The following is a 26,100-nucleotide window of genomic DNA, read 5'->3' on the forward strand; positions in this document are numbered from 1 at the left end:
GTTGACCCAGGATGGAATTAGTGTCCTTATAAGCAGAGAAAGAGAGATGAGAGTTCCCTCTTCACTATGTGAGGACTCAGGAAGGCGGCTCTCTGCAAGCCAGGAAATCCTCCCCGGGAGCTGAACCTGCTGTCACCTTGACCTTGGACTTCCCAGTCTCCAGAACTATGAGAAATAAATGTGTTGCTTAAGCCCCCCAACCTATGTTATTTTGTTATGGTTGCCCACGCCGACTAATATAGTTTCCAATAAACTGTACAAATATTTTCTAAAGGAGGGACTCTATTTATTGTCACTTTAGTGTGGATTCACTGGCCATTTATTTATTCACACAATGAATAGCTGTTAAGCAGCAGAATGTACAATAATTAGGGTGCTGTGTGACATTGTCAGGTATCAAAAGATGAAAGAGATGATCTGTGTCCTTCAAAAGTTTGCAAATAGCCCCTTGAATTGAAGACATTTGTGTAATACATCATCAGAGTATTTTCTACTCTACTGCAGAACTTTGGTGGATAAAGAGATTATTTCTAGATGGGGAATCAGAGAAGAATTCTTGAAAATGTTCCTTGGGCTTAAAGGTATAGATCAGATTTCAGCAAGTGAGGTCCAGGTTGGGAAGACTAAGTGGAAGTAATAACACGAACAAAAGCATGGACAGCAGGTGCCAAATACCAAGGATGTCAAGGAAATGGTGAGTGACCAAGTCAAGCTTGAGTGAAGGATTCATGTAAGGGAGGAATAAGAAATGAATCTCTAAGTATAGAATAGGGAAAGGCTGTAGTTGGAATCAAAGCTTGGAATTAACCCTGCAGGTAATGAGGAGCCATTAAAAGATTTTTCAGCAAGGATGTGATGAGACATGAAAGTTTCTGGACAAAGAAAACTATGGTTGGTATGAAGAGAAGGGATAGAGGAGAAAATGAGTACAAGACCAGTAAGTACGTCATTACAGATAATTCAGCCTTGTGGCAACAAACATCTAGGCTAAGGTGGATACAGTGGTAACAGAAATAGGGGTCAGATTCCAATGAAACATGGAAGAAAGCACAGACAAAATGTAGGGGCTGGTTGCATGTGCTGGAGTCAAAAACAATTCCAGGTTTAGGGAGTCACAAATCCTGATTTGCCTAGAACATCCTGGTTTTGGCCTATTATTCAAATACTCAGTTCAGTTTAGCATTTGTCTTGGATTTTCTCCTTTTTAAAGGAGGATCATTATTGATAGTTGCATCATAAGAGATTGGTAAGACCGCTATATAGTACTTCAGTTTCTGACATGGCCTCTCTTAGTAGAATGTAAGAGGCAGGTGCACTTGACAGAGTTCTCACATGGTAAACTCTGAAAGAGAGCCCATCTCAGCTTTCCCAGTCTCTTCTAGTCTCAAGGACACTTACATCTTCCTTTGAAGTACAGCATACAGGGTACTGGCTGATAAAATGATGACGTTCGGACATGAGAAGCTAGCAACAGCTAACTGCTTCCTGTTCTCGGTGGTGGTGGGAGATGTATTTGATGCTACAAACCCTGCCATCCACAGTACAGCAGCTAGTTGTGTTGTGACCCGTGCTGGGTGGCCCATGCCAGGACCAGTGGGAAGCATGAAGCCACTAGGATAGCAGTCAGTGGGTTTCGTGGGTCATGTAAGGAATTAAAGATTAGATGCAAGTGAAATGCATGTGGGAAGCAGAGGCTGAGCAGTCCTGCTACTGAGCACCTGGATGCTATTGCTGCAGTAGTTTGGTTATTTATCATCTGATGTAAATCTGTCACCTTTTAATTGTCTGGTTATGCTTATTTTATTTTGCAATAAACTCCTTCATAAGTGAGGGTTTAACATATGCACGTTTAATCAAAATTAAGTATTGATTTTCTGTTTCTCAAGAAGGTTGATGGTCAACATATGACACACAAAATACCATTTACCCTGGGGTCTTCAGTGCTGTCACTGACCCATAAAACAATCAGAAGACAGAAATTTACTGAAGAAGCAGCAACATCTGCATCAAAAATTAGTCATTATTTTAAAAAGACCATGCTCATCATTTTAAAGCAGAAAGCTGTCCTTCAGCATCCACAGGAATTAGTTCCAGGACTGAAATGGTAACCGTAGTCAAAGTTCACACATAGTTTTATATATTCAAAATTAGAATGAATTATATACAATATTTGGAAGCCAAGCTGACGTTAATTTAAAAAATAATCTTACGCATGACCATGCAAATTTTTTTTTTTTTTTTTTTTTGCTGTTGCTGCTGGTCACTAATCAGCTTTTAGAAACTGTATTTTGTTCAAAATCAGTTAGAAGTTCTTTAGTTAAGAAAGTCAACGAACAGAGGGAAGGAGTAACTTCAGCTTTTCAGTCTTTACAACTGCAATTATTGAAAACAAAAATGCAAATGGGTAGATACTAGAATTTATCCCTATGAAAACAAGGAATTAACTAAAAAAAAAACAATGAGAATTCATATTGTGGAAAAGATTTAATTTTGACATTTTATAATTGATTTTGGAAGACTTGACTTATGAAAAGAAGCTTTTGACAGAGCTCGTATTTAATAGGATAAAGTTATATCCTGTACCAGATTCTACAATATCTGTATTTAGAAAAATATTAAAAAATCATAAATAGAAATAGCTTATTTGATGAGTTTTATTTTGTAAAAATAAAGAATAAAAGAATGAAAATGAGGACAAAAAGACAGTCTCAATGAAAATATTTCAGATCAAATATTTATACATTTTAATAGAGATCTATAGTCAGAATATTAATATCTTCCATTTAGCAGAATTTTCTCCGAGTTTATTAGGTGTCTCTGTGCTTAGAGGAGAACATTTTCATAATTAAAAATATCATGGTTTACATTTTTGAGCAGCAAAATAAGTAATGCTAGTATTGGATTTTAAACCATAGAATAAAATAGAGTCCATACTGATGTAAACAAATGAAGACAAAGGAAAACTCTCCCTTACAGTAAATTTCAGTGAATAAATATAGAAGGGAAGAAGAAAATTGAAAATCACCATTAGGCAAACTACAGTTATAACTGTTACAACAGACAAAATTCAGATCGATGCTAGATTTAGTGCTTGAAATTTTGAAGAGAAATGTATATCCATAGTTTCAAAGTATCTCAAGTATTGACCTCAGAGGGAAAGATGGCCACTTTTCAGTGAGAAACCAGGCAGACATTACCTTAACCAAGTGAGTGATCAAGGTCAACAGTACCAGGAAATAACACATCGTGAACCTTGTGATACGACGCACTGAGGGGGACACACCATCAGATCTGTGGTACTTTTGTCCCAAATATGTGCAATCGTGTCTAGTCATGAGAAAACATGACATCAGCAGACTCAAAGGAGGGACACTTGACAAAATAACTGATCAATACTATTCTTAAATGGCAAGTCATTAAAGAGAAGGTAAGGCTGAGGAATGGTAGTCTTTGAAAGACTGCCGAAGATCAAGGAGGAGTAGCAAATAAATTCAAGTGGGAGCCTGGGTAGATTCTCGAACAGTAAGAGAACATTAGTGTCGAAATTCAAGACAGGTGTTTAGTTGACAGTGTTAAAGCAGACTTCATTTCCTTTTCCTGACAATTGGACATGGTTATGTAAGCCAATGGCACTGGGGAAGACGAGTGAGGGATATTTGGAAACTGTCGGGGCTGTTTTGCAACTTTCCTAGAAGTATAAAATTAATTCAAAATAACAAGTTTAAAATATTATGGCTTGCAGAGAAAACCCAATAGAAGATGTTCACTATTTCAAGTTTACTAATTACAAATGGCAATATTGAGGAAGATGAGAGAAAATTCATGAAAAAAAAATTAAACCAGTAAGGCCATATTTGAAAAAGAATAAGTATGGAGGCATATTTTAATTTCCCTACCCGTCATGCCTGGCCTAGCCTCTTGACTTGCTTTCCCCAGTAAAATGTGGCAAAATGATGCTCTATCACAGCCATGTGACATCCACTCTTTGCTCAGGGAGAGAGAAGACTCAAACTACCCAGTCATTCCAAACAACACAGTCAAGGCCTTGGACGTGGGACTAAGGCCCTCCTCGGCCAGCTGGCCTCAAGCTACAGACTACAAACATATCAATAAACCCCATTAACATCACATGGAAACAACCCATCCCAGCTGCGCTCTACTCAAATTGTTAACCTGGAGAACTGTGAGCAGAAAAACAGTGTTTTTTAAAGTCTTTAAGTTTTGTGGGGGAGGTGGAGATATATATTTTTTTTTAGCTAACACAGATTCACAGACAAGAGATGATTCATCTCAGATGACAAGGAAAAACTTGATTTGGAAGGTGACTTTTGAGCTTGGACTGGAAAGATTTAGAAAGGTGGAGATTTGAGCAAAAGACTTTCCAAATGACAAGCAGCACAGAGGCCTCAAGGCAGGACAGCAAGTCACCGTGGCTGGAGCAGAATGCCACGGAGGTATACCCAGGACCCACCCATAGGAGCCATATCAATGGAATTTACTGGCAATTTCCATCGCTAAACCTTTCCTCTTACATTTCATAAGGTGAACTGATTTGGGGTGGTGTTTCCAAAATCATGTTGCCACAAAATGAAAAGCACAGGTGTTCCATTTCTTTGTCCTTAGGTGGCACGAATGAGTTTGTGATTCACAGCTCTAGTGCCATAGGGGAAACCTCCCTGATACCTAGATAAACCTGGAGGAGAATCTCACTCAACCTTCACCTTGGGGTTTGGATGACGTTCAAGTTTAAGCACAGAGGCATATGTTTGTAGATCTGAGAGCTCTGGGGAATTGTCTGGGCTACCATGCCAAAATAGAAATTGGATTTTAAAATCTTAAGCAGGCTGTTTAGATAGGAAATGGGTTCTAAATCTTTAGAGATAGGATCATGAGATGTGGCTTTTGTGTCCACTTAAACCGAAGATCATTTTGTAACAACTGAATAGTGAGCAGGGACAAAACAGGTAAGGTGACAGTGTAGAGTTTAAACACACAGGCTTCAATATCAACTTAACTTAGGTCTACATCCTGGCTCATCGGTTGCTAGATGTGTGATCTTAGACAAGTTACAAAGCCTCTTTGAAGTTCAGTTTCTCATCTGGAAATTTGAGGCCATAATATCTACCTCATAGTGCATTTATGAAGATTAAATAAAATCATTTTTTTAGCATATACCAGTTTATTCAATATAGTGTGTGATCCAAAGCATCTGATATTCCACAGCCAGCAAGATTTCCTACTTGCCTATCACAAAATACCGGACACCTGGAATATAGTTAATTCAAATTTCTTGTTCCTTTCCTCCTACATGTAGAATTAACCAGGTTTCTCCGTGTTGCACACAATTCACAATCACTAAAGGCTTTGGGGAGAGGGCGTATAACTGCCCCCTCAAACCTAAGGCACCTAATGTTAAAAGATAAAGCACAGGAGAGTCACCCCACAGACATTCCTGCATGTTCAGACTGTTGAACTTGAGCACAAGTGGGATTTGTCATAACAATGGAAAAAACACTGATTTCCAGTGCCTATCCTTAATAAATATCCAAATACATGATGTGACTAACTTGTTACTATCCTGAGAATATTAAATGTACTCATCTATTCACAAAGCTTGATTTCTTACATATGTAACAATTGAATAAAATGTGATTTTTTTTGAGGTCCTGATCATGTTTTTTGAAACAAATCAGGTTCATGGACTTGTGTGGTCTCTAGTTGCTCCCAATCTGTGGGCATCATGATGACTCACATATCTAATCTGGCACCCTGTTTTCTCCTATGAAGGGTGGTTTCACACACCAAGTATCATCTCCGCATTTGATACAGTGAACAGCAGTTGCAGTAGGTGGTCCTCCGTGGACCATGCCTCGTGGTGTCCATGCTGCTCTGTCATCTAGTCCCATAATGACTCTCACTGGCCCTAAGACTCAGCTAACACAAGGCAGTGGAAGTGACAGTGTGCCAGTGACTGGCCTAAGCCTTAAGAAAGCTGGAAATTTCTACTTCTGTGATTTGTGGAGCCTGCCGTTTAAGAAATCCAGCTACCCTGCGGGAAATAACACATGGAGAGAGATTAGACCTGAGACTGTCCAGTGAGAAAGTGGTCCAGCCTTCCAGCTGTCCCTGCCAAGGCACCAGACTTGTGAATGAGCCGTCTTGGACCAGCCAGCCAGTTAAGCCCTTGAATGATTGCAGCCCCAGCAAACACCAAGTAGAGCAGAAGAAACAGAGCTGATACCAGCCAACCCACAGACTTGTGAGAGAAAATCAACATGGAGGTTGTGTGAAGGCACTAAATTTAAGGGCGGTTGGTTATACAGTGATAACCAAAACAGGGCTTGTGTCCCCTTTTATGCATTTACCACAATGCTGCAATATTTTGAAGTATCTGAAAAAAAGACTGAGTTATGAATATGTTTACATCTACTTTATGTGCCTACCCCACGAACACTGCTGAGAACCAGAGCTGAAAAAAGTTTGCAGTAAAGGAATTACAATCTATCACATGCCTTTTCCTGAGGGGGAGTTTGTCCTTGGAGATAAAGACAGTTTCGAGCTTTCTGTTCTTTGAAGGTATAGTGGGTGACGCACTGATGTTCTACGGCAGCACTCTGTTCTCCTAAAGCTGAGTCTCCTGCGTGTCCCCGAAGCAGCAATCTGTGCCTTTAGCAGACTTTGTGAGAAGAGATTAGTCACTGACAATGCCACGTGAGAGATGCCACAAAGTGGCTCACCTGAATAATTTTTCTAGTGTTTTGATTGTTATACTGCACACACACACACACACGTGCGCGTGTGTGCGTGCGTGTGTGTGTGTGTGTGTGTTACTCAGCACACAGATAGGCTTGACCTAGTTCATCCAGGCCAGTGAGGACAGGTTGGGAGAGTGTCACACCTGCTCACTGGAATGTGTCAGGCCTGCAGCAGGGAGACCCAGACACAGCAGTGAAAGATCAGGACATTTTATTCCCAATACTGGCAGTAACAGGAAAGCTGTCAGCTTCAGAAAACACGACAAAAAAGGGGGGAAGATATAGCTCAGTGGTAGAGTGTGCCTAGTACACTGCACAAGGTCCTGGGTTCAATCCCCAGGACTTCCATTAAAAACAAACAAATAAATAAAAACCTAATTACCCCCCCAAAGAAATAATTTTTTTTTTAAAAAAGAAAACATATGATGGAAAAATGGTGGTGGTGTTCAAAGTCAAGTATACACAAATTGACACAGGAAAGGAAAACTCAGCAGAAGGAGGTCACCAGGATACAAGGTGGAGGACGGACCTCCAGTCTCCTGAGTGAGGTCAAGATGGGTCCCGGGGCTACTAGGCCTTGTTTCCTCTATTAAAAATAAAACCAGAGTGGCTTAGTAACAAGTTCTACAGCTCTGTTCTCTGAGGAGAAAGTTAAGTTCTGGGATGTTGGGCTGTGGAGCTGGCTCATGGAGGTCAAAGGCCATCAGATTTGAATGGAGCTCTGAAAAGTCAGATATTGCACAAAATGCCTACGGAAATCAAGTACCAAATCCAGTGAGTGAGAGTCCTGTGAGTCCCTAACACTCCCCAGCTGCTTGGAAGCCAAAAGGAGAAGCACGCTGGCAGGGGTGCAGGACTCGATGGGCACAAGACTCGAGGGGCACAATAGCCCAGAAAGAACATGGCCTTTGGAGGGAGACAGACTTGGGCACTAATGCCAGCTGTCACCGCTGCTTCTGTGGCCGGGGCCAGTCACTTGGATCAGTGAGGACTTCCCCTGCCTGCCTGGAATAGAAACTTCACAAAAGGACTTAACCAAAAAAGGATCTTTTTTTTCTCACATAACAAGAAATCCATAACTCAATAGTCCAGGACTGCAGCAGCTGCTTGCTGGCTCCTTCCAGCTTTTTCCTTCCTAGTACTTAACTTGTGGTGTTTGGCCTCACGGCCTCAGTATGGTTACTCCACTGCCAAGCACGCTTCCTGTAGGCAATCAGAGCCAAACCCCATCTCCTCCTGTGGCTTTTTTCATTTGGGGGGAATAGAAACCTTTTCCCGTGACTTCTGTGTGTATCTCATGATTTCATTTCACACACACATTATTTAATTTCTCTCTCTTTCTCTCTCTCTCTCTCTCTCTCTCTCTCTCTCACACACACACACACACACACACACACACACACACATTGACCACCCCTAACTACTAGACACAGACACTGGGGAAAGGTCAGTATTTTTAACTGGGTGCATTGCTGGTACGAATTTTGTTAGCTTGTAAGAAGGAAAAATGGATAAGCAACTGGGAACAGAAACCAGATTCATTGGTTCATATTTCAAATGGGCATGGCCCAGCCTCCCCAGCAGAAGGGCAAGACGTCGGGTGCACCCCTCTAGGACTAAGCTCCATGAGATGGGGGTGGGGGTTCTTGTCTGTTTTGTTACTGTCACATCACCAGCACCCAGAAGAGTGTCCTCAGTGAGTACTCACAATAGATGAGGTGAGTGACAGACGACACGAGTCTGCAGTCAGCCGGCTGGCCCACGGAGGGAACACAGGAGTGTTGATGCTCTTCTTGTTACCAGGTCTGCCCGGGGTTTTTCCCCCGTGTCATGTCCAGAGGCTGGCAGGCAGTGCAGAGCAGCTGGCAGAGGCAAGCATTCTCAAGACCTGTATTTACTAACGGGAGGTGAATGAAGAGTCACGGATGGGTCTAAGAACAGGGCCCTCAGTGTTACCCACCTTGAGAAGGGAAATGTTATGGTACCTTTTTCTAACTGAGCCAGCAGAAACCTTTTAACTTTCAGCTCTCAGAGAACCAATGTTTTCTTAATGTGCCAGTTGTTATAAAGATTTCCACCTGGAGTTAAAGTAGCCAGGAAGTCAAAAAGGTTTGGGAAGAGACCATGAGTTATCATCAAATAAATAAATAGCTTTATTCTTGAACGTTAGGGCTGGACTAATAATTGATGAGCATTCAATCCAAAAACCTTGTTGTGCAGACAAAAAATGGTAAGAACCTGATTTGCTCAAAACAGCATCGCTAATTCTGGATACAGTCAGAAGGAGACCCCAGGTGCTCCTAACACAGGTCTTATTACGTGTTGTACACCTGTCCATCTCTACGGCCCACTAATGCTCGCCAGTCTCTGCCCAGCTCCGGGCCCCCTCCCACTCCCAGTGTGCTGGGTGCGTGCTGCCCCGGCGATGGAATGGCCTCTCCTTCGAGAGACCCCACCACAATTGCGGCACTGTCCTGCCTGGCACTGAGCACAGCGGTGGTCATGGGGCAGGACCCCACAGCCCACCCTGGCTCTTATACCATCTCTTTCTTCTTTTTATGGCCCAACTACCCTCACTGCCTCACCGCATCCCCTCCTAAAACCAATTCTCTGAAATTGCTCTTCCCCTGTCACCAGAGACCTCAGAATTGTCAGATCCAATGAACGCATTTTTCTGAATTTATCTTACTGTAGTGCTTCTGAAAATTTTTCACTGAAAGATTCCTGACGTCAGAAGAGAAATATAGTGAGCCCCAGGGAATGTGGACTTCTGACCCGAAGCCACAGGCATGAAATAATTTGGAGTTTCTTTTTATCTTAAGAATTCATGTAAATTCGCCATTCTATTCTTTCACGTGAAAATAATGTTCTTTCTTCAAATATCTTAAATAGACTTGATACTCAGGGGATATGCTTGTTTTAATCCTGTGGCTGCATGTTCCACCTGGCACCTGGATTTGGTTTGAATTTTATAACCCTGACCGAGGTCCCTTGAGTATCCCGTAGGAGTCTGTGTTATTTCCAGGCGAGGTAGGAACTCAGTGAGACTAAAGGCAAAGGACAGTGGCTTTTGGAAGAAGCAACCTCTTCCTTCTCACTTCCCTCCTCATTTTCCCCTCCCCTGGAGAACAGAAGGAGGCTAAGAATGAAAGGCAGAAAATGTACACGTGACCTGGTATTTTGGCTGCTGCCTTGTTTGGTCCCAGTGACTGGGTTCCTATCCAAGAGAGATAAGCAGACTGTGTGGGGAGCTCTCCTCTCACTTTGGGTGAAAACTGCCAGGAAAGCTCTTTCATTTGGGGACGGAATATTTACTTACTCAGGGAGATAACAGCCAGCGGTCTGTCATTTCTCACCCAGGTCTCAGACCTTCTTTCCACGGAGGGGGTCTTATCTACGCTCTGTCTTCGGAGCCATCCCTCCCCCTTCTCTGTGATCTGAATACTGTGTCTTGACAATCGGGTTTTACTTAGAACTACAGAACTTTCTTTTGGGATATATCTTCAACCCATAATTTATGCTTAAGATTTTTTTTCTTCCTGTTTTACTGAGATTTAATTGACAGACAGCAGGGTATAAGTTTAAGGTGTACAGCATAATGATTTGACTTACATATATTGTGAAGTGATTGTCACAATAAGTTTAGTGAACATCCATCATCTCATATAAAAATAAAATTAAAGACATAGGAAAATATTTTCCTTGTGATGAGAACTATTAGGATTTTCTCTCTTAACAGTTTTCATATATGACATACAGCAGTGTTAATTATATTTATCAAGTTGTACATTACATCCCTAGTGCTTATTTATTTTTTAACTGGAAGTCTGTACCTTTTGACTGCTTAAGATTTTAACTAAAATTCTCTTCTAAATCATTGTAGTTGGTTTCTAGAGTTGAACTTGTTACATTCTTTTCCTTGCTAATACAAGTACCTTCTTATTTTAAATACTTTGTCTTAGCTCAAGCTGCCATAAAAAATTACCCTAGGCTGGGTGGTCCAAGCAACAGACATTTATTTTCACAGATCTGGAGGCTGGGAAGTCCAAGATCAAGGCAGATTTTTTCCCCTAGTGAGAGCTCTCCTGCCAGATTGCTTTCTCACTGTATCCTCACGTGGCAGACAGAGAAAGCTTCCTCTAACGCTCCTCCTCTCAGGGCACTAATCTCATCACAGGGACTCCTCCCTCATGACTTCTTCTAACACTAATTACCTCCCAAAGTCTCTACTTCCAAATACCATCATCTTTGGGGTTAAGGCTTCAACATATGAATTTTATGGGGAAACAAACATTCAGTTCAGAATACTCTTCATAAGTAACAGTTCATGTAATATTTTCATAGAATTTTTGAGTCAAATTTTATGGGTAGTAAAGAGGGGGGGCCTTCAGCTAGTCATGGTTTCCCCCAAAATATTTTCCTAAGGGAAAAGAAAAAAAACAGCATATTGATCAGAAGTAAGTTCAGCTGGGAGAAATGGGAAACAAAAAAAAAACTTTACTACTTTTAAATAAGATAGACGTTCATTTCCCTACTGTGTAAAACTCTAAAGGCATGTATCTGAGACCTGAATGGCAGCTCTGCTCCACTAAGTTCTCTGGGATAAAGCTTCTGCCAGCTCACAGCTCCACTCACTCTTATCTTCATGGACAAGGTAGCATCCAAGTTCCAGGTAGCAGAACTGAACAAAAGAACAGAGAAGAAGGGTAAAGGATGAGCCAGGTACCTCTTAAAGAAAAGTTACTGGGTATCATCACAGAGCACTTCTACCTACATCCCACTGGCAGACTTCCATCATATGGCCACACCTACTGCAAGGGAGGCTGGGAGACGTAGTTTTTCTTTGGGGCAGCCAAAACTTCACTGTTTTAGAAAAGGGGGAGTACTAATATTGGGGGACAATAGGAGGCTCTGTCCCCCACAAACTTACTCAGTCTCTTTGCAGTATTTGTCACTATTTTATCCTTGGCTTTGCTGACACCCCTTCCAGTTTTGCTCCTTTCTCTCTGGCTGTAACTTCTCAAACTTTTCTACAGACTCTTTTTCTTCCAGGCTCCCTAGCATTTGGTCCTCATGCTCTCTTCACTTCTCACTCTGTGGACCTTATTGAATGACCATATCAGATTCATGGTTTCTACCACTCAAGTTTTACATACCTACATCTCCTTCTTAGATGTTTTTTCCCTGAACCCCAGGCTCATACACCCAATTCCATAAGGCGTTCTCTACCTGAATATACTATGGCGACTCAGACTCAGTACATCTAAAACTAAACTGGTTGTCTTCCCATCAAAACGCTCTCCTTATTTTGTCACCACTATCCAGCCACATATTTACTGAAACTAGATTCCTGAGCTATGCCTGGAATTACTCCCTTCATCTCTCACATACGTTCAATGTCCTTTTTTTCACCCTCTGTTCTCCACCCTCCCTGCTTTTGCTGTAGTGGTTATAACTACCATCTAGTGAGTATTTGCACAAGCCACTTACTGATATAAATACTTTACATATTCTTCAAACAACTCTTCTGTTATTGTTAGAGCAGGCAGATAACTAGATACGAGCAGAGAAAGTGGGGCACAGGCCAAACAGCATGCATCTTGTGACCAATGGGGGTCCTTGTGTAGACGGAGAAAAGCAGGAATCTCTGGAATGATAAGAAATCACATATTTTGGGATGACAAAGAAAGGTGGGAAAAGGCAAGAATCTCCAGTGTCCCAATGTAATCTTTTGCTCATTATGCCCACATTACACTGAAATTAACCTTGAGACTTCCAATTAAGACTAAATAGGGACAAAAATCCCTTCTTCCCTCTGGAAGGTGAAGCTGAAATGAAAATCAGGGAATATGATCCGAAACCCACCCTTCCCCAATGAATATTCTGCCCATCCATTTTATACCCTAGCTAACCAACTTACCAAAGAAACTCAGTGCGGCTGCTCACCGGAGCTTGCCGGCTCTCCCCTTGAGAGCATTCTATCCTCCCCCAAATTCCATTCTTCATATGACTAACTCCCAGAGTAAAGTTTCTGAAACACAATCTAATCACCTTAGTCTGCTGCCTAAAATCCATCGGTGCTTCTCAATCACCTTCAGACTAAAGTTCCAACTCCTTAATGTTACGTACGGTCTTTCACGGTCTGGCCTCTACCTAGCAAAATAGTCTCTTCCGAAGCCTCCCACAAGCATGGCACCATCCAGCCACATGAGACCACTTGCAGTTTCTGAGCAGAACCTATTCCCTCAGTGCATCTCTGTGTCTTTTCACTCACTCCTAGCTCCTATTTCTTCACTCACTCCTAGCTCCTATTTCAAGGGCAGACTATTATGGAAATAGCTCAGTTTCTCAAGAGCTGAATAGGTCACCACTGTGTTTTATAGCTATTACCATTCTTATCACATGGTATGCTACATGGGGGTTTTCCCTCTCCCCTCCTGGCCATCATAAGTCCCTGGAGGGAAGTGTCACTTCTTTGTATCTGCAGTACCTACTAAAGTACATGGTGCATAATAGTCATTTATTAAATTGTTGCCAAATAAGGATGAAGTAAACACAGACTATGAACTACTTCATTCCCTTTCATGCCATTTTCCTGAACAGGGCCTAGGACATGGAGATCTCTTGAATGTCATTGATCTCACCCTGGTTTACTTACCTGCAGGGGAAGTTCATCTTGCAGGGGGCTCAAAATAATCAAGGCCTCTCATTTGGTGTGGTACAGCTTGGGGATGGGCGTGAGGGTCTGGAAGTAAAGAAGAGCTGGGCCAAGAAAAGGAGCATGAGTACATTTACATTAGTGAAGGGGGGGAGCCATGCACAGCACAGAAGAAATGATGCTGGGACATGAAATATGTTCAGTGTGCTTGGGGGTTGTTTTTCAAGGAGATGACTAAGGGCATTTTGTTTATTTGTTGTTTGTGGGGGAGTTAATCAGGTTTATTTATTTATTTATTTAAATGGAGGCACTGGGGATTGACCCTGGGACTTTATGCACACTAAGCACATGCTCTACCACTAAGCTATATCCTCCACCTGTTTTAAAATTTTATTATTTTTTTTTAATTGAGGTACTGGGGATTGAACCTAGGACCTTGTGCATGATGAACCCAGGACCTTGCATGTGCTCTACCACTGAGCTATATGCCCTTCCCCCACTTAACAATTTTCTAAATTTTATTATTATTTTTAATTGAGGTACTGGGGATTGAACCCAGGACCTTGTGCATGCTAAGCATGTGCTTTACTACTGAGCTATGCCCTCCCCTCAAGCATTTTAAAAGGTGAATTTTTCCCCCTGCTCTTCCATGGCAATTATTTTGGGGGGAAGCCAATTCAGAAAGTTGGGGTGTAGAATTTTTAAAAAGGAGCACACAATGGTTGTAGTTATTTCACAGGATTCTGGTGCTTCTGTGACAGGCAGCCAGAGGGGAAATTACCTTCGCTGGTCTTGGCTCACTCCTCCTCCACTCCTAATCATCCCTTCAGACCCACACGTGGTAGACAGAGCAGTTGTCCTTCACCACTGAGGAAACGCAGCTGAGACTTACGTTACCGTGGAAACAGAATCATTTTTTTTGCTGCAAGACACATCGCTTCATCTGTACTATTATGAAGCAGAATACATTGGTAGGGCTGGGAGGGGAATCAAATATTCTGCCCACCAGTATTGTACTTGGCCTCTGGGTGAATAAATGACTTTCAATTAAAGTGCTTAAATATCTTTTCACTTTAATCATTGTTATTAGAGGCCCAACAGAATTTTCCTTGGAAAAGAGTACAAAATTCAACTCTGCTGTTCAGAAAAGAGCTATAAATTCTTTCAAACTAGACTACTTCTGTTAAAGAAAATACAGGGGAATTTACAATTAATGGTTTCATTGTGCGTGAAATAAATGTCTTTGTCCTCTGTGTTTTGACCTTCTGACTTGATCCTATTGTGGATTTATGAGGTTGTCCAGACCTCTTTCTTCCTTTGTCTCTACTCTAAGCTGCTTTGTAGTGAACATACATATTTACAGTTTCATCTTGTGTTGGGCTGTGTGTATTCAGATCCTCTCTTCCTGACTTAATGCTGGGCTTATCTGAGCCAGGCGCTCACTCCCGCTTCTGGGTCTTAATTCCCTCGTCCAGCCAAAGCCCTCCCATTTGCTACCTGCCTCTGTTACTAGGAGACTTTCCTCATCTTATGCCCAATCCTAAATTTAGTCACTGTCCTACTTTATTTTCTCCTCTTATAACTGCTCTCTTTCTTACTACTTGTGTGACTTTCACAAAGAGCATATCTATATGACCTGTGCTGGTAGATGGATCAATTCAGTAAAATCCAAGGAACAAAACAAGAATCCCTCATCCCTTCAATTCCAAAAATGCACACTGGCCCTGGGTTTCCTTACAACTTCAAAAAAGCACTAAAACAAAAAAACCAAGCAACACATACACACACACACACACACACACACACACACACATGCAGAGTCAAACTTTAATCACAGGGAAATTCCATAAAGGAAAGAGAAAGAAATATCTTTTACTGACTGGATGTAAATTAGAAAAAACACAATACTTTAAAAGTACTAGTGCTTTTAATTCTAGATGGCAGAGCAGCCTTAGGAAGCAAGTGACATTTACTGAGCAACTAGTCAGTGCCAGGTGGTTTTACATCCCCATCTTACTAAATTCTCAAATTCATCTTGAGCATAACTATCATTTCCATTTTACAAATGAGATTTTTTTTTTTAAGTCATTCCCAAAGTCACCACACAAATCCTAAATGGCAGTAACTTCTGATTCCGAGTTCAGTGCTCCTGCGAACTGCCTCACTGCGTTCAGCATCTGGCAAAACTCTGACTGTGTGAAGGGCTGAAATCTAACAGGAAAATGAAGAGAATAGGCCTCTAACCATGGCTTTCCATCTCCTGACCGGGCTTTGGAAAAATAATTTACTTGTTTTGAACCCAGATTTGTCCATCCTCATTCAATATGGATAAATAACCTTATCTCCTCTTAAGTGTAGAGTTAAGCAGTGAATATAGGCAGAACATGTCAAAAATATTTCTGTAGGAAGGATGATTTATTCTTGTTACTATAACAGACCCAGATTAGTAGGTCCATAACACTCCCAATCACTTCAGTCCCAAATCATCATCAATCCCAAACTGGCAATGTTTCTGAGCACAGATCTATCACATGTGTCTTCTGTGCCTCCCAAGTCATCCTAACACAGTGCTGGGTTGGGTAGTAGATGCACTTTTAAGTGATAAAGTAGTGATTAAATCAAACTGTTTTCCAGTATCTCCTTTAGCCATCAGTTATAGACCCAATGTTATCACATAGCAAAAAGGATTCCTTAAATACTCGGACGTAATTAGCCCACATTGCTTTATGAACAGTCAGAACACTGGTTCATAGTATTACCCAATTGAGTTTTACAGGAATAATGGCCAATTCTATTATCACATAAAAGGGAATATTTTATTTCCTTCAACTCCACTGCTTGCCTTTCAGATAAACTCAAGACATGTTAGTAAAGAAAATAGCAAAAAATAATTTACCTAGAACCTGAAATTTCACTCTCCGTGCCTCTAACAAATTGACAATAACTGCTCCATTTTGAGCGTTTACTATGTATGTACTGTAATCTGAACTTTACATACACTATCTCTTTAATTTTATAATGACCCGATGAAATTGGATCTATTATTGCCCCCATTTTCTAGATGAGGAAACAGGTTCAGAGAGTAAAAATAACTTGTCCAAGTCATAACCTCCCCAAGTCTGTAGTACACTCTGACCCGAATCCATATAGTCTGGTTCTAAAGTACAGCTTTAACAGGTGTCAAAGAAAAATGCACAAAGTAAGAGTTGTGAGTATAAGTTTTTTTCAGGGGCTTACTGAGGACTGTAGTCCAGGAGACAGAAGTTCAGTGGCTCTGAGAGAACTGTTCCAAAAGAGGTGGAGGCGATGTCAGTTTGTACATGGTTTTTTGGGCTAGGAAATACATGCATTCAAACATATGTCTTGGTAAAAGGTTACTGCTAATCACAAAGAACAGATATTTAAAGTTAATGTTTCTGGTGCTTTTCTATGTATGGGAAGATGCAAGAATCTGGGGGGGGGGGTCACTGAAATGTTTCCTGAGATATAAACCCAACTATCTAAAGGCCTGTTTATCCAAAGCACGGAGTGACTCATCTTGTTTCTCATCCCTAATTCCTCTCAGGGTGAGCAATTGCAGTGGATGACAACTTAACCCTTGCAGAACTGGGAGCTGAATGATGCTTATTGTTTTCCTTTATTTTCACCGGGATCATCCATATCAGCCAAGTGCATCATCTGAGAAAACCAGCTTTCTTTTGCTGCCCATCAGCATGCAGCTCTTTATGCTTTGTTTTATAGAAGAAAGGAGGGAAGGGATGAAAAAGGGAGAAGGGAAGATGGATGGAGGAGAGAAAAAAAGAAAGAAAAGGGAGGAAAGAAGATCACTTGATGTCGTCCACCCCTACCCCCCATAGCCAGTGCAAAAAAATGGAGCCCATCCAACTTAATAACACTGGTCAGTGTTGTTGAAAAATAAATACGTGAAGTGCCAGTTTGGTTTGATTTGATGTCATTTTGCCTTTGTTTTGCATTTATCAGGAGAAGTATTCTTGCAGATTAAAGGGCCGCTGGAAGATATTTATAAAATCTACTGCTATCACCATGATGAAGCACACAGTGTACTAGAATCCTACGAAAAAGAAGAGGAGCTGAAGCAACATTTGAGCCTCTGTATCCAGTCCTTAAAGTAAGATCTTTTCAAATGATGATTTCCAGGCACTCACAGTTGCCTAGCAGGGAACATTTTAACTGGATGTAGATGAAAGTTCTCATATAAATCCTGTGTTTTATGAGGCTTGCTGGGAGCTCTACTTTGTGTTCTCTTCATGAAAAGCTGACATGCCAGAAACCCTGATTGACATTTTTCCCCCCTGCAAGGATGACTAAAAATAACACAGGATAAGATACAGGGCTCTGTAGAGATAGAAAAATGCAGTATCAAAAAAGGAAGTGGGGAAGAAAAGCCCCTCTTAAAGCTGTTGTAATTTGCTGCTCCCACCTAGGTCAAGGAATGTGTGAGACAGTGTGTGTCACCATGGTCATGGGAGCATGTGGAATAACACAGTTAGTGGGATGTCCTGTGACCCTCTGAATGGCCCTTGCTGTCCCCTACATTCATTCACTCTGGGGAAGGAGGGGAGATTGGCAAAGACAGGCTAGGCCCTGTTAAAGTTAGATTCAGGAAAGTCACTCATGCCTTCCTTCCCAATCCCTAAGTTAGTGGGAGCTGCTAATATACATCTTTTTATCTGGGAGTAATATCTATTCACTATAAAAATCTGAAAAAATATAAGGAAGCAGGAAATAAATAAAAACTCTTGCTATTCCACATGTTAATTCCTTGCTAATCATGGATTAAAAATCAGTTTTCATTTTTTCTGGTCTTATTTATATGTGTAAATATGAACATGTTTGGGTTGATTCCTTGAAATGGAATTGGTATCTTACTGTATATACATAGTTTTCTACCACATGAAGCTGAAAGATACAATTTTTGCCCTACTCTACATCTTACTCATTTTGTGGTTTTTTTCATCTCTAAGGATGATCCATTGTCAAATTGTCTTGATTAGGCTAAGAATTAACCAAACAGAGAGAGCCGTGGTGTATAAATCAATGCACACCCACCCGTCTGCTCCTCCCCCTTTAGACACTCTATTGTAGGGAGGCAAAAAGGGGGTCTTAATGTGGGACAACCGGATTAAAGTGAAATCAGGAGACTAAATGACACTATTCTGGAGAAAGCCTCTCCAGGCCTAGAACTGAGACTGAAAGTGGGTTTAAACTGGGCCCCATAAATTTCTTAAAGTTAACTTTATTGCCCTCTACTGGTCATTAAGTTATTGCAGTTCTTTAACCGTTTTCATGCTGTGGAAAAATAACAATATTCAAATTCCTAAATCATCGCAAGTGTTTATTTGTTACTTGTGCTGTACCAAGCATAGTTCTGGGTCCTGAAAATACAAAAATAAAAAAATTTAGGCCCTGTCCACAAGTAGCTCAATATGATCAGGTAATTTTCAAAGAGTATGTGATCACTAGTTCCAGCTCACAATTTCTCTATTCTCTCTAGTTTAGTTCAGTGTTAGCAAATCAATTTAGACAAACCTTAAAGTATGAAGTTGCATCCATCTGAATAAATTCATACATTAGAAGCAACATCTTTTAAATTTACAAGTACTTTTTTCCCGGGGAGAAATAATGGTATTACCCTGGGTGCACATGAACACCTTTCTTACCTTAAAGTAGTGGCAAGATCTAATCCAATAAATGTCTATCTTGAGCCATTTTCCTTCTTAAGTTTCTAGAAATAAAGAGAGAAATCTTACAGCAAGCGAACAAGTAGCACCTTGTATCATCACTCCAACTCCAATCCCAGGACTGGACATCCATAACACGAGAGAATGTAGTTAATTTATTTTGGCATGTGCTTCTGATAACTAACCAGAAGTAGAGCTGTCTGTTCAGAGGGAGTTGAACAATAGTTTATTATTTATTAAGCTTTTGACTTCTAAGAGAAAGAAATTAAGTGCCAGAATATTCCATCAGACAGTACAGCTCAGTATCATACCCCCTAAAAAGCAGCTAAAGGCAGAGGTAATTTTGAGACTTCATGAAGTCCCAATTACTGAAAATTACTTTCAGACCCAATGGCTTATTTGTTCTTTTCTAAAAGCCTTAAGTTATTGCCCTGGGGAGGCCCCAGATCTTGTATATTCTGCAGCATTCTGATTTTAGGGAATAATTTCAGGCATTGGTAGGTGCTAAGGTCTGGAAAGCACCAAATCCAAAGGAAGTAATATTGGCAGAACTATTTCTTAAGGGGAAGAAAATCAAAATAAAATAGCTTAAGTTAGAGCTATTTTCCCCAAAAGTTGCCTTTCCGTGAAAATAAAGTTAATGATGAATTGTACCAGTCTGCCTGAAAGCTGAGAGCAGTAGAATTATTGACATTACTATAATACTGACCTCAATTGAGCTAAGCTTTAAATTCTGAGAAACAGGTTTTCAAACAGGTTTATAGGCCAAAGAGAGTCTGGACACCCCAAGGGCTTGGTTTCCCTTGCCAGGTAATCAGTCAAAGCTATTACTGGGGCTCTGCCTTTTCCTTGTGGCTAAATAACAGAGCCCAAGTGCACAGTGGCCAATTTCTGATGAATATTAGGTGTGGCCTCCATCTTCCACCCTGCTGGGGAATCCTGGAACAACTGGATTTGAAGCAATAGCCATGAGAGAGGCGGCTTCACGCCTCTGAAGTTAAGGCAGACTTTAAAGCAACATAGATTGCTTTAACCAAAATGAAAATATGTTTATTGAGGGTCTAATAAATATTTATTAAAAGTAGACAGATAATGTTGAAAATATTATATATATACACACACATATATATATACACATACATATATATATATATACATACACATATATATATATATATATACATACACACACACACACACACACAGAGCCATAGTTCTTGCCTCCTGGGAACATATCTTCTAGTTGGTAGATAAACAAAACCGTCTGGAAAGCTTAATAATAACACAAGAGTTAATTTAAATAACACACCAGAAGTTGTCACGGTCAGGTTCAAAACTAATTTCCAAAAGGATGGTAGAGAGATTTCCTGGTTCTGTAATAAACTTGAGCTCATAACCTTTGGCTATTCTTTGAAGCCCATTATCTTTCAAAAGAGAAAATAATATTTGTATCCAGAAAATAATTTCGAAGCCCTCTGAAACGTCAGGGCAGTGTTTCTTGGTGCGCAAGTTCCCCTGTGTTGGAGCCACCAGGGATTTGTATTAAAAGTGCAGATTCCTGTGCCCTGTTCCAGACCAAAAAAATCAGGATTGCTGGAGGTCCAGTCCGTGAATCTGCACTTTAACAAGCACCCTCAGGTGGCCGTGGAAACACACCTAAGTTAAGCACTACTTTAGAAGGAGAAACCACACCCACAGTACCCACTTGCAGCTTTCTCGAAGCACGGAGGCTGTTTTCATGACTGTAGATCCAATCTAAGCAGTAATTTCAGGGTTTGGAGACGCTAAGAAAGAAAAGATTAAAACTGTCTAGAAGCACAATACCACATCAGCATCTATATCCTGTAAATTGGAAATCCACGTTTTTTATTTATTCAACAAGGGACATTTACAGAGTAGCATTAGTGACCCATTAGATTGCACAAAATACTGATTTAATACAGTTTCCAAATTTATGGAAGTTATTTGCTAAAGACTTAATCACTTAGCCTCTTTGGGGTTTTTTAAGGATTCTGATCTGTATGAGGAAAGTGAAAAATAGGCTATAAATGCAAGTGTAGCTAAAATTAGAATAGCCTGTCTGCAGCCTCCTTTTTTTGTTTTTTTAGTTAAAAATAACACCAAATTCCCCATGCCTTTCAGAGGCCCTAGAGATCTGTTTATTTTTTAATAGAAAAAGAATGAAGGGGCTTTTCCAAGGTCTTTGGTAGCTGGAAGACACATTTCTAGCTTCATATCTAGTTGTTATAATTCTATCTATGATTTTCCTTCTTCCTATCCAAGGCCACCCCTCTAGGGGAAAACTTCTAACTTCTAGTCATCTGGGCACTTTGGCTGCTCATATACTGAGATAGCTTCGCCATTTAGGGAGGAAGCTAAAAGCTCATGAAATGCAGCATCTAAAGGAATAGATTTCAATTTGTTATCACATTTGGTATTTCTTAATATTATTCTAATGGAGTGTTCTAAGTAAAAATTAAAATCACTTTTGGAAATTCTTTCAGTTTCTTGTTATGGGGCATCATGTTTGAACAAAGACAATAATCCTTAAGGACTAGCCACGTAAAAACTTTTGTTAACTGTGAATCAAAACATAATGAGTCCATGGGAGTGTAAGGTGTGGTGGTGGATATATTAAGTTACTTTACTCCACGAAGGGGTAAAGGGACCCAGTTTAACTTACTCCTTCCCAAAATGTCCTTGGCTAGGGTTAACTTCTGGAAAGTTTTAGCCTAAAAGGGAAATTTTTTGAAATGATGAGCAAATAACGAGATGTTATAACGTAGCGCCACTATTCCAACAAGTTTTCCCTGTTGGAAAATCTCTCAGGTTTCTTTTCATAAAATGTTATACTTACATTAAACAGTGTTTAATTTATAATATTTAGGTTTTATTTGGTTGGAATAAATGAAATAGAAAGAGAAAAAATTTTCCATGTCTTCTCCAGGAGTTAAAGGAACAATCTTTTCTTTCAACTTCAAAGTATGTATTTTGGTTCCCAAATGATCACATTTTTCACTTACTTGTTTCCATAGAAAATTGCATTCTTATTTTACTCAACTTCTTTCCCAGATCTTCTTTCTGATCTATGATCCACAGAGCATACTGAGAAAAGAAGGGGATAGGAATTGGGGAAAGAGTGTGAGCTTAAAGGAAATGAATGGAAAGAAACACTGGGTGGGGGGTACTGGTGGAGCACTTTCCTTCATGGAGGCAGAAGGGTTCTTCCAACAGCAGTTAATACTTGTCTAAAATTGTAGCACCTGCTGATTATTAAAAATTTATAATCCTCTGTTTGAGTCCCAACTGGGAGGTCTTGGATTTAGCAAAATCTAGTTATTTCAAGATGTCCTGGAATTCATTCATACACTATGCCTGGAGAGTGAAGGGATGATTGTTTCACATATATGTACACCCTTTTTTTCTACATGTATCATGTACTTGGATGAACTTTTTTTAATGGATTAAGCCCAGTGAAATTTATGAACTTCAGCACAGGTAGTTATCATTGAATTTCTTCATTATCATTGTATATGAGAAGACCATCTACCAGTATGGGATAGGGCCATAGCATTTTTTTTTATATTGAAAACATTCATTGTATTCTAAAAAATTGGAAATCAGAGGTCATGGTGATCAGCTTATCAACACAGGTTATTATTACTTTGTTTCTCCACAACCATAGGAAGCTTTTAGAGAAAAATTTCCATCTCTTTATTCCTGAAATTTAACTTGAAAGTTTCCCACTTTTTTATTGATAAAATGAATTAACTTGACAAATACGTTTTGTGCTCTTACCAGGTGCCGGGCAGTTTTTCAGGTGCTGGGGCTACAGCAGAAAACAAAGCAAACATAAATCCTTGCCCTTGTTGGAATGGGGGGAGCAGACAGATAGACAATAAACCAAATAAATGTATAGTATATTAGAAAGGGACAAAGAGAAATACACAGGGAATGAGGATAGAGTACAGTGGGAGACAGGGTATGATGTTTAAAAGGTTGGACAGGATAGGTTTCACTGGGAAGGTGCATTTGAGCAAAGACTTGAAAGAGATAAGGAGCAAGCTACATAGATCTCTGGAGAAAGAGCAGTCATGCAAGTGCAAAATCCTCAAGTGGGGAGCCTGCCTGCGGGCTTTGAAGAAAGGAAGGAGGCCCCTGTGGTGGCCACGGATGGGGCGGGGGTTGCGGGGTAGGGGAACCCCCTGGGAAACGTGGTGGAGAGGAGGTGGGAGGAGACACAGGTCACATTGCCTTGGAAGGACTTTAGTTTTGCTTGAACAGAATGGAAGCCACAAAAGCTAGCAGTGCCCAGCCGAAGTTTTTGTGGGAATTATCTCATTGAAGATGTGAATTGTTTATAATCTACATAATACTGTATACAGAGATCTTATAGAACACTTGATAATAGTTTTCTGCAAGTCAATTGCATTTTCCTTTGTAATTTTGTAATCTCAGTTTCTCCGATCACTATGTTTAATAGATTCTTTCTTATAATGTAAACAAAAGTTGACACTGAAATCCATTTTCAAATGATAAAAATTTACAAATTATGACCAAATCAATAGGTTTTAATCTTATATAAAGTGTGAAACAAATACAGTGGATACATACTAAAATAAAATTTTAGGGGCATAATTATAAAAGAATGAGACCAATTCTATAAAACATTCATGAAATGACTTATTACATTATTTTACACAATCAAATTTTAAAACTTTCATCATGCTTGTATATTTATTACCTTAAATATCTGGATTTACATGAATTTATTTATTTTTCTCTTCTCTTACAGGAAAATATACATGCAAGAGTAAGTATTTTTGTTTTAATGATAAATATCAAATGTAAAAATCATGAGGAAAAGCTGTTGAATATTTCTGTGCAAATTAGAATGTTAGTTTTTACATTTATGTTTATTCCTTTTAATAAATAAGGTTTCAAAGACATTTACCCTAGACATTATTGGTGCATTTATTTCCAATTTGTCTGAGATGATTTTACACATTAAATTATTACTACATGCACCTTATTAAGCTTGTTAGAAGAATCTTGGGGTATAATTTACTTAAATCACAGGTTTGCTGGTGCCAGGAACTCTTTGGGAACTGCTCATCACACATATATTTAGGAATCTGAATGTGTCCAAAAACACTTCTTCCTACGGACAACATTAGTCTAAAAAGTCTCAGATTAATACCATAATGTTTTTGAAGGTTACACAGATTAATGTACAAAAGAAAAGATTTCCTATGCATTAGAGTAAAATATTGGGTTACTTCAAATTTGGACTCCTGTATGACTTACGAAGAAAAAAACCCACATATATAGCATGCAAATGAAATATTAAGATGAAATAATTGGCCACTAGGACAACATAGAAATTATTTTATAAAGGCTAGACACATTCATACACTTTGGAATATGTCCATTTTTATAGAAGAAAAGCTTGACTAACACTGAAAGGATGATACTGACTTAAACAGGAAGTCAAATTTACTAGGACTTTAAAAAGCACATATTTGCCTTAGCATGGTCAGCAACTATCCAAGGTCCTGAGTCCCTAGTCTGTGTGTGTGTGTGTGTGTGTGTGTGTGTGTGTGTGTGTATTCTAAACTCCTGAAACATTACATCAAGAAACAAAATTTACAAAACAAAAATTGTATTAATTTAAGCTATAAATATCTGTCATTCATGCTTCAGTGTAGAGCATGAGGAGAGACAGAATTCCAGAAGTGAGGTGGAAGAATGAGGCATCACACAGAAGACCTACAGACGAAGGCTGTATAACACCTCAGCCAAGCTGAGAAGTTAGTTTCTGACATACCAAACAAGCACTCAGTTGTCTCACTTTATAAGCCTTTCCTTCCAAAAGGAAAAAAATATCTGTGGGATAAACAGATGTGAGTAGGTTTGTTCAAGATCATTTGAATTTGAAGAGGTGCCTGACAGAGGGGGCCTAGTGGTCCTTTCACACACCGGCGCCTTCCTGGCTTCCATGACGGTGGGTGAGCTTGGAGAGCTGGGGGTTGCGGTCTCACTGTAAAGCCTGAGCCCCTGGCCTATACCTGGGGCTAGAGATTCACATGGCTGGGTGATAGGAGAGAAACTTCATATGCTACAAGTTCTGTTTAGATTTCTTTTCCTAGAGCTTAGGTTTTTGTCACCAAAGACCGAGAGAGAGAGACAAGTGAACGATTCGTCTAATATGTTAGCATGCACAGGCTCCTACACACAGAACACTTAAACAGTAATTGAAGTACCTGCTAAAATTGCACTAGCATTGGCGGCAGGCCTGCTGTGTGGGAGTTAGCAGGCGTGTGCGCCCCCTCCAGCCCATTCTATACATCAAGACTCCAAAGGAGGAAAAGCAATCACAGTGTGTGCTTGGAGGAACATCAAAGCCGCGTTTGCCATGAGTTATTTCCTTTCCCGTTTCTCTCATTCGGGTCAGGAGGCACACATGCTGCTACATGAAAGGCTAAAGGGCTATGTCAAGTGCTCTGTGACTGCTGGACTCCTTTGTAGCTACGACCAAGAATGTTGCAGCCAAGAGCAGTGCACTTATGAGATGTGGGTTTTATTTTATTTTATTTTTATTGAAGTATAGTTGTTTTACAATGCTGTGTCCATTTCTGATGTGCAGCATAATGTTTCAGTATACATATACATACATACATTCCTTTTCATATTCTTTTTTATTATAGGTTATTACAATATATTGAATATAGTTCCCTGTGCCCTACAGTAGAAACTAGTTTATCTATTTTATATATAGTAGTATTTGCAAGAGATGTGGGTTTTGAAATGGCTTCGAAAAAAATCTCTTGCACATGGAAGCTGAAAGTTGTCTTTGTTTTTTATAATCTACATTTGAAAAAATACAGAGACAAAGATATTTCTAACTTCTTAAAATTTGTACTTTGAATTATAATCTTATGCATTTAAAGACAGTATTAAAGTGACAAGAATAATTGAATCTCCC

The 26,100-nt window shown here is 39.9% G+C and overlaps 2 protein-coding genes across 4 annotated transcripts in view; one reads left to right on the forward strand and one right to left on the reverse strand.

Moving 5' to 3' along the window:
- Positions 1–26,100, forward strand: part of ARHGEF38 (Rho guanine nucleotide exchange factor 38) — a 112,913-nt gene that overhangs the window by 50,001 nt on the left and 36,812 nt on the right. Inside the window, 2 exon segments of the mRNA XM_006184617.3 lie at positions 17,395–17,542; positions 23,911–23,928. Of these exon segments, the coding sequence (XP_006184679.2) occupies positions 17,395–17,542; positions 23,911–23,928 (166 nt within the window).
- Positions 8,885–26,100, reverse strand: part of INTS12 (integrator complex subunit 12) — an 81,832-nt gene continuing 64,616 nt past the window's right edge. Inside the window, exons 13-19 of one of the 3 annotated variants that reach the window (XR_004312906.1) lie at positions 22,139–22,220; positions 20,821–20,899; positions 19,095–19,159; positions 14,195–14,335; positions 13,414–13,517; positions 12,246–12,402; positions 8,885–11,396 (exon numbers count right to left, since the gene is read on the reverse strand). The gene's annotated coding sequence lies outside the window, so the exon portion shown is untranslated. Of the gene's footprint in view, positions 11,397–12,245; positions 12,403–13,413; positions 13,518–14,194; positions 14,336–19,094; positions 19,160–20,820; positions 20,900–22,138; positions 22,221–26,100 lie in introns of those variants that run through there. The other 2 variants (XR_004312905.1, XR_001366015.2) reach the window with 2 other exon arrangements.

This window comes from Camelus ferus, chromosome 2 (assembly GCF_009834535.1).
Source record: "Camelus ferus isolate YT-003-E chromosome 2, BCGSAC_Cfer_1.0, whole genome shotgun sequence".
Lineage (NCBI taxonomy): Eukaryota > Metazoa > Chordata > Mammalia > Artiodactyla > Camelidae > Camelus > Camelus ferus.